At 42.1% G+C, this 9,650-nt stretch overlaps 1 protein-coding gene across 1 annotated transcript; it reads left to right on the forward strand.

Moving 5' to 3' along the window:
• The first annotated feature begins 12 nt into the window (after window positions 1-12).
• dtymk (deoxythymidylate kinase) lies at window positions 13-6,692 on the forward strand. Its single transcript, NM_001006833.1, is given in 5 exon segments — window positions 13-295; window positions 1,172-1,280; window positions 2,963-3,053; window positions 4,242-4,439; window positions 5,368-6,692. Coding segments are annotated over 5 exon segments (651 nt in total). The 5' UTR covers window positions 13-165; the 3' UTR covers window positions 5,491-6,692.
• The last annotated feature ends 2,958 nt before the right edge of the window (window positions 6,693-9,650 follow it).

Raw genomic sequence — 9,650 nt, forward strand, 5'->3', positions numbered from 1 at the left:
TATCAGGCAAATCTAATTTCGCTGTATAGAGTGGCGCCAATGCGTGGGTTTGTATTGGCTGCTAGGGTGCATAGAGGGCTGAGCTATGAACGCGCGCGAATTGTGAGGCGAATAAGCTGCATTTTACATTAATGTGTTTTGCCTGCGCGATATCCGGCATTTGACATGGCTGGCCTGCGAGGTGCTTTAATTGTGCTAGAAGGCGCAGACAGAGCCGGGAAGAGCACCCAGGCCCGACGGCTGGTCGAGGCACTGAAAGAGCGGGGTTACAAGACGGAGGGGCTGCGATTTCCAGGTGAGCGCTGGGGATGTGGCTCATCACGTGATGCGCAGCTCCGTTCCCTATTAGCAGCGAGAGAGATGCGCACAGAAGCTGCCCGTGTACCTGGGATATAGCTTACCCTTGCCTTTACTGCGCCCAGTTACAAACAAAACGTGAATAAAGGGCAGGAAATATTAATAAAGTACTTCATAAATTTCTTTTATGAAGTAGAATATTCTTTTGGTCAGTCATACCAACAGTGTCACAGACTATACCAGGCTCATGTATACTCACCGTATTGTAGGGTGCATAAAGCAATACAAAACATTGTGACAAGGGTATAAGCATGTTTGCGCTTCTCTCCTCCATATACATACCAGTACCACATATGCACAGTCTATACACACACAGCACCTGCTATAACTGGGCTATTTGGGAATCTTAGGTAGGCCCGGATCTGTGGGTTCTGGCAAATGCCATAGTCAGTCACTATTTATTGGGCTTCTTTATACTAGAAATGCCAGGGTCTGTGTTTAATCCCAGACCTGTAGACGGGTAAAGCTGGTAAATTTTTCCAGAAGCTATGCCTTTAGGGATTAGGCAGATTTGGGGATGTGTCAGTAGAGTTAATGATGCCTGGAACTAGCAGCTTATAGCAAGGACTATAGCTAGTGTGAGCTGGGTCTGCATTGTCCCCTCAACTCCAAGACCCTTGCGTCCCCCTCACCCCCATTCCTCATTCTTTTTGCCCCTCCTCAATTGTGGATCCACTTCTGTCACATTATCCTCCGTTATTCCACACACTACTTCTGTTGGTTTCATGGCATGGCCATTTTTATGTTGTATATTTCTGACTTGTGTAAAATGCTTCTGCCAATGGTTGCATAAAAATGTTGTTTGAATTCACAGAGAGAACAACTGAAATTGGACGACTGATTGGCTCCTATTTAGAGAAGAAGAGTAACCTTGAGGACCATACTATTCATCTGTTGTTTTCTGCCAACCGCTGGGAACAAGTGTAAGACTAAAACCCACAGAGGGTTCGGATCTTTGTTTGCAAACATTTTTATTTTAGATTTTATTTTAACTCTCAGAACATGTTCCTCTTCCACATTGTAAATCGGTTTGTAGGTGCACCTAAGGATGGTAACTAAAGGTGGCCATGCATAGGCTGAGTTTAGCTGCTGATATCAGTCCTTTAGACCGATTTGGCAGCTTATCTGCCCGTGTAGACTGCATCGGCTCATTGATGTGGGCATATCTGGAGAAGATCTGCTCGCTTGGCAACCTCACCAGTGTATGTCCACCTTAAGAATGCTGCTGATCTAGGCACTACAAAAGGAAAGTTACTATAAGATAACAGTGTATTGTAATTTACTTACATTTACTGTAATTCATTTAATAAATCAGATGGCAGTAAATGTAGGATTGCCCAAACAGGGGATGACTTAGTTGGCCAGCTTGGATATATTCCAATATATGGACAAACAATCCCTGTTTTGCTTAAAGGGGGGGGGCATTTTTGGTAGCTCAATGCACAGAATGTCTTAAAGGAACAGTAACACCAAAAAATAAAAGTAACTAAAATATAATGTGCTGCTGCCCTGCACTGGTAAAGTTGTGTGTTTACTTCAGAAAGTCTACTATAATTTATATAAATAAGCTGCTATGTAGCCATGGAGGCAGCCATTCAAAGGAGAAAAGGCACATAGCAGATAACAGATAAAACACTATTGTATTCTACAGAACTTATCTGTTATCTGCTATGTAACCTGTGCCTTTTTTCCAGCTTGAATGGCTGCCCCCGTGGCTACACAGCAGCTTATTATATAAATTATAGTAGTGTTACTGTAGCAAACACACCAGTTTTACCAGTGCAGGGCAACAGTGCATTATATTTTTATTACTTTAAAGCTCTTTCATTTTTTGGTGTTACTGTTCCTTTAATGTCCTCTATATATTGGTAATTGGTGAGTGCAGAGGACTTTTTTTGACTTTCCACTATTCTGTGAATGCACACTTGCCCTGGGGCCACAGACAAGAACAAAGAAGCTGAAGATCATAACCTGGTGCTCCTACAGAACAGGAGCACCAGTCCATGGTCCAAGGTAAGTGATTAAAATCACTGGGGGGGTGACTAACATTTGGAATGCCCTTCCCCCCCATGATTATACCATAACGTCCCTTTTAATTTTCCCTGCAAAACAAAATTAAGGTTTGCGAGCATTTGAAGCACTTTGATTCAAGTTTCCCTTTAATATCCAGAATTTGGTCAGGGTTCCAAGCATATGAAAAGGTTGCTGCACAAGCCATTCGTCCACAGCAAATAAGTGTTAATGCCAAATCTCATGCTAGATGTCCTTGAAGGTGGGCTTTCGTGTGCTCAGCTGCATGGCAGTTTTGCAGCCAGCTTTGTTTACTGATTAAAAATCAAGTAACAGTTGGTTTCTATGTAGTGTGAATTAAAAAAAAGTCCACTCTACATCAAAATAAAATGGCCATTTATACACATCCTAAATGGCACAGCCCTTTATATAAATAGCATCCAGGTCAGATATTTTTGAAAGATGCATGTGTTCTTTTGCCAATTTTGTTAAATTATTAAACCCAATAAAATTGCAATTGATTGAGTACAGTATATGTAATGTTGCTTTTATTTATTCATTGTGATGTCCTAAATTTGTTTCTGTTCTACTTCAGTCCAATGATAAAAGAGAAGTTGAGAAGTGGTGTTACTCTGGTTATAGACCGATATGCTTTTTCTGGGGTTGCATTTACAAGTTCTAAGGAGGTAAGAGATCATTTGTAGGATTTTCCTGGCAGCGATTTTTTATAAGAAGAGACTTATTGATTTACCCAAAAGGATCACTAATGACATATGGGCGTTTTTATTCACAAGTGTATATATCTGGTATATAAGCATTGCTTATTATATTGGTGGGCGTGGGCCTTGGATGACCTGTGACATTGTTATCTCAGGTTACTCCCAATTCTGTGATATTAATATATTTATATTAATATATATATATATATATATATAATATATATACAAACCCTGAGGCAGAGTACAGTCAGTACTCGAAACGCTGGATTTTTTTCAATAAACTTTATCACTTTATTGCTAAGTCCCTGTGTGTGCGGCTCTCTGTCCATATATTCCCTCATTTTAGTCAGCACCCAGGGCGCTGGGTGCTGACTAAAATGAGGGAATATATGGACAGAGAGCCGCACACACAGGGACTTAGCAATAAAGTGAAAAAGTTTATTGAAAAAAATCCAGCGTTTCGAGTACTGACTGTACTCTTCCTCAGGGTTTGTCCCTGAGGAAGAGTACAGTCAGTACTCGAAACGTTGGATTTTTTTCAATAAACTTTTTCACTTTATCTCTCTCTATCTCTATCATCTCTCTATCTCTATCATCTCTCTATCATCTCTCTATCTCTATCATCTCTCTATCTATCTCTATTAAGAATACTTGAAAGGAATTATTTGAAAGGAAAAAATGGGTTAGTTGTACAATTTAATGTGACAATAAAAATACTTCTGCCAATAATAAAGCAGGTTAGATAGTGTCTTCCTGTCAGTCTAATTTACACTGGGGTTGTATGTACAGATTTGTATGAGGATGGTGCTAAAATAAATGTGAATAAAACAGTATAAATGTTATTAGCAATGTCTGGCAATCCAAGTGGATAAAGACCAGAAATCACATTTGAGGAGCTCACTAGCACAACCATGCAAGCCTAAACCATGTAAACCACAGTGCACTGCTTAGGTTGAACAGGTGCCTTCACTATTCCCACTATTTAGGAACATTCACAACACTCATATAATGGCTGTAAACAGCATAACATTGTTTAGGACATTGGCCAACTATTGTTACAATACTGATATTGCATTAGTTGGATTTGTACACCTTCTTTTATCCACTACAAGCGAGCACTGGTATAAAAAGCAGCCCATCTGTTATTTTGCACAGAACTTTGATCTGCATTGGTGTAAGCAACCTGATGTTGGACTGCCAAAGCCAGATCTGGTCCTCTTTCTGAACGTGAGCCCTGAGGTTGCAGCTTCACGCGGAGGTTTTGGAAATGAGATCTATGAAACTAATTCATTCCAAGAAAAAGTATCAAAGCGTTATGCTGAGCTTATGGAAGATAAGACAGTCAACTGGACGGTAAAGTTGACAACTTGTGTAATAAAAACATTTTCAGGGCAATGGCACACAATGGATTTTCTGTTCCATAGAGGAAACATGCTGCACTTTTAGATTAAATGAATGAATTCAGTGGTTGCCCTCTATTGTCAAAGTTGAGTTGCTAAAGGTAGGGCACAGTGATTAGAAAAAGTACTGTCCGCATTTACTGGCACTGAATGAACCCTAAGCTTTGCAATTTATGTTAGCGATAATTGGTAGCCATTGGATATTGAAATGTTTGGTGTTCAAGGCCTAATTTTGCTACATTGTAAAGATTGTGCTTTACACCAAAGGATAACACTAAAGTGTTTTATTGTGGAAGTATTGTGAATAACCCTATTTCTGTTTCAGATACTGAAACTGTTACTCAGTGACATATAGTACAGTTCAGGATATTCTGCCTCTTGTGTATTATACATCTATTACTTTCTGGGGAATAGAGCTCTGCACAGGTCCTAGGTGTAACTGGAATGTCCATACAACTGGAGAGAGCTGACAGTGGGGAGGGGGTGCAAAAGAAATTAGGAGATAATGTTTTGCTAGACCTTCAAGTAAATCTAATTGCAATTAGCTACCCACTACACTCCCATCCTATGGCAGGTAGTACTGGAACTAGGGGTAGGTAGAAAATGCACTGGGGTGGGATACAGCACATTTGGGGACAGATGATTGCCTTGGGCGCTCACAACTATTGGCCTGCACTAATGGGAGGACTCTTTAAAAGATCTAAATTTCCAATCACACTTTAACATTTATATCTATAACAGTTCATTGCATTCTTGTTTCAAACTGTTTTTTCAATCTTTTTCTCAAGAAATATGAACATTTTGTGTAGCTGAGGCTACAACTTGTAGTAGTTTTGTTCTTGTGCAAACACTAACAACCTGATGTGGTGACACCTTTTCAGCTCATTGATGCTTCCCAGAATATCGAAGATGTTCACAGACAGTTAAAAGAGCTGACTGAAAAGGCCATAGAGGATGCCAAAGATAAACCGATTGGCAAGCTATGGGAAGAAGAATCACCTTGATAATAAATGTCCATTGAGACAGTACCCGTGTTATAAGTATTTATCACAAAAAAATATAAAATATCTTAAAATGTCACTATTTATAACACTTTTTTATATATATGTTTGAATGTACATTCAATTACCTGCTTTATTCCTATAACAAATGTTGTCTCTGCAAGATAAGCAGTTGCCCAGTTCAGATAAGTAGATGAACTCTTTGTACTGGTGATTTAAATCATAATGTGATTGAAAACATAAATAAAATATTAGAGCACTGCCTGGCTTACACATGAAATACAGAAAATCCCGTTGGCACAGATAAGATTCTGCCACACCCACTGCCCCAAGCTTTTGTATTGCCAGTTTAACTTTTTTTTTTATATTTAATCATGTGATGTGTAATATATCTGCTGTTGCCTAACACTCCTAAACTCCGCAATCCAGATCATAATTTGATAAAAAAGAGTGATTTTAGCGATATTTGCTGTATGTATATAATTCAGTACCAACATGTAAATGTGTAAACCTGGGATAAATGTTAACTTGAAGCTGATGTATGTTTGTTATTGTAACGGAAACATGGAACAGTGCAACCTGTGTTCCACCTGTATAACCGTATGCTGCCAATCTGACATCCTCCTCTGAACTCTGTGTTTTAAAACGGAAAGATTATGTACATGCATGTTATTTAAAAACATAAAAATAAATGTATTATGTAGAACATTGCCTCACTCACACTGTGGTGTACTTTTACTCCAGTCACAGTGGCTGCTGAACAGGCGAAGATGCACGTGGCAATTAGTCGCCGCAACTTTTTAGAACGTCATGGTGACTAATCCACACAACGAAAAACCGGGTGCAATTAGTCACAGCGACTTGTACATTACTCAGTGCTGGCAAAGTTGCCGACATTAGTCACTGTGGCCAACATTTTTAAAAGTCGCGGCGCCTATTCGCCCCATGTATCTTCACCCTTAGCCCCATTAAAGTGGAGGTTTCTTTCTTGTATGCATAGAAACTTTTGAGGAAGATCTTTACTAGCAGTGTCTGGGTTTGTATAGCTTCCACTTCTTGATAATTAAACCAGCGATGTACCTACTGGGATATACACATTATTTTGTACCCTAATTTCTGCATTTGTATTATTTTCTCAGTTTCTTGTTCACTTGAAATCAGATGCTTCTAATAAATGTGAGCTGCTGGGCTGCACTGATTGCAAACCAATTGTGTTTACCTTAAAGGATATGTAAACCGTCAAAATTGTTTTTAATAAGTTGCCCTCTACATTTGCAATTTTATAGATATGGGAACAGTACTAAATTGTAAATCAAGTCCTCCAGTGACATTATGTAGGAGAAACAATAGCTAATCTGACAATAGCATTTCCATTGTAAAGTGCTGGCTCTCTAAAAGCTCAGGAATAGGCACAATGACCTGAGATGGGGCCACTCTGGTGAGAACCTTGACACATGGCAGAACTCATGCTGAACAGCCAGATACTAAGGTGGCAAAAAAAAGCTGGTAACTTTAAGAGACTACCGTAATTTTAGTTTTTTTAAAATGAAAATTTGTCTGTGCTAGTGTAGAGTGTGCATAAGTGCTTCCTGCACTAGAGATATGGCCCCTCTGGACCCGCCCCAACACTAAAGTTAAGGGGGTGGCAATGGGGCTACTGCCGCAGGTGGCAGCAGGCCCAGAATCACCACTGCCCTAAGCACTGAGATGGCTGCCTACAAACCAATATCAGGAAAGAGAGAGGTCATCTAAGGTATTTTTCTGTCTCTTTAGTAAGCAGTTTTTGAACTCTGGTCCATGGACCAGTCCCTCACGACAGGACCCGACAAGCTGCCACTGAAAATGCTGATGTTCTAGCTGTAGCCTGTAGTACTTCATCCATCAGGAATGCATTAGGAATCCACTATCTTAGAAACCAGAGAACATATCTCTTCTCTGGGTGTTGTCCCTCAGACCATCCAGCAGAGATTGGGACCAGGCGGACACCACCCTACTCGCCTATACTCTGGCAATTATTGGCCAGACGGTTGATCCTGAGGAAGTGAATATTGCCTCAAGAATCCTAGTCTTTTGTCAGTGGGATCCTTATAGCCCGCTGCATTAGGAACCAGAAGTGCTGTATTCATTGCTGTGACAACGGGGCATCAACCTTGGAAGGGATGCTCCATTTCTCTACCAAGTCCTTGGGAAAGTGATAGGAACATGAAAATTGTTGAGACGGTTGTAACTTCTTCTCCGGGAGTCCCACCCCTGTTGGATGATGTCCTCCAACTGTTCGTGAAAAGGGAATTCAACTGCATGTTTGAGCTGACATTTAAATGGCCGCCCCCAACCATACCAGAGAGCCTGTCAGATAACTGACTGAAGAGTCTGTCTAGAGATGAAGACAGATTGGTGATCCCCTCAAGGCTTGCCAGGGACTAGGACAGATGCATTGCCCAGAGTGGCTACTTCGCTAGAGGATGATATAGCAAGCATATGGGCCCCTGAAGTCTCCCTGAGCGAGGTGGTAGCTGGAGGAATGTTCCCTGAGCTATATGTAGGCGCAGTGGAGAAGGAAGACAGCTCCCCAACAACTGTGCATGTGGAGCATAATAAGATCATCTGTTCTTGGCATGGGGGGGTTGCATCCTAGCTAAGGGATGCATGATCAGGGCCCTCCCTACTGCTGGGCAGAGAGGCACTTGGTCCTCTGGCCAAAGGGCTGGATTGCTTTTGAAGCCTGAGTTGACAGCGCCCCAGCCTTGCAAACCTGTGGTGCCCTACTGCAGGTGACGAAGAAACATGGGTAGATGGGTTGAGCGTATCCTCACTTCACTTGCTCTCCACTCTTATGTCCCTGGCCTTTTGGCTGAGGCATACAATTTTTATAATTCTGGCCATTAGGCTGGGGCAGGACACTGCACCTTTTATGAATTCTACCCCACCCCTATTTATTTTTTAATAGCACTTATGCAGTTTTTCTTGGATTGGGTGCTTACCCTTCGGGGATGCACTGATCTAGGGGAGGGATGTGTGGCCATTCGGCTCCTTCCCTCCCTGAAACCGGCCCCTGGAGCAGGCGCAAATTCTAAATGGGACCTCCTCGGAGATCCATTGATGTCCGGACCCCTTCTCTGCCTCGGTTGGGAGGGGGATGGATAAAGGGACTCCCCTAGCCTTGCGGCGAAGGGAGTTCGAAGACCCTTGCCTCCTGCAGTGCCTTTTGGCCGAGGAGGTTGGGGATAAAGGGGCTCACCCTAGCCTTCGGGCGAAGGTGAGTCTGAAGACTCCTTTTTCACTTGCGCCTTTTGGCCGGTGTCCTCGGGGTTTTTATTGGACTAAGTCTCTTTAGAGACTAAGTCACAGGCACCCTCCTGCACTATGTGTTGCACTTTATTTTGTGGCACTGTTTTTGCACTTGGGTGTAATGAAGCACGCTCAGACTTCAATAAAAATATGGGCTCTCCTTGGCCCTTGGGTAGCTTTGCGTTGCGCGTGGCACATGTAAGGGACGTGACTAAAGCTGGAGTCTTAGCCTTCCCTTCCCTGGTAAACATGCTCCTTGTTGTGCTAAGAAAGCCCCTAAATAGTGCTCCACTCACTAACCTACTGTACCCCTACCGGCTGCACATCAAAGAGGAGCTCTGTTGCTCCAGTACCTCCCTCCTGCTAGAAGGATCCAACCTTCAATGTGAGGACACAGGGGGTTAAGCACAGAAGATATATAGGTGGAAGGGGTGGAGCAGTTTTTGTTCCTTCAGCATCCTGCCTCCGGATAGGAGGAGCTTAACCCAGTAGTTCCTGTGTCCCCCAATACACGTACGAGAAAAAAAGTCTTTGTATAGGTAATCTCCTATGATGGTCTTTCATTACCGTTTATTACCCATTCCCTGAAGGTATTCCTAAAAGTCACCACCACATTCAAAAAAAGGCAACTGTGTCTGGTCCGGCACCCACCTTGGCAGTCCACGTAAGGGTTTACATATAATTAATGCTCAGTACACAATCTGTCCCTACATCCAATGGTGTTTGGTTAGTAGCTGAATGAAGAAAGATTAGTTATAGGAGATGGCAGGTCCCAGGTGTCTTCATCTTTAGAAGGAGGATAGGTAAATAGAAGTGACACTTCCTATTCAGGTGCTATCTCTCTAGGGGGTGGACCCCAGTTAACTCTTTAATGT

This window comes from Xenopus tropicalis, chromosome 5, assembly GCF_000004195.4.
Source record: "Xenopus tropicalis strain Nigerian chromosome 5, UCB_Xtro_10.0, whole genome shotgun sequence".
Taxonomy (NCBI): domain Eukaryota; kingdom Metazoa; phylum Chordata; class Amphibia; order Anura; family Pipidae; genus Xenopus; species Xenopus tropicalis.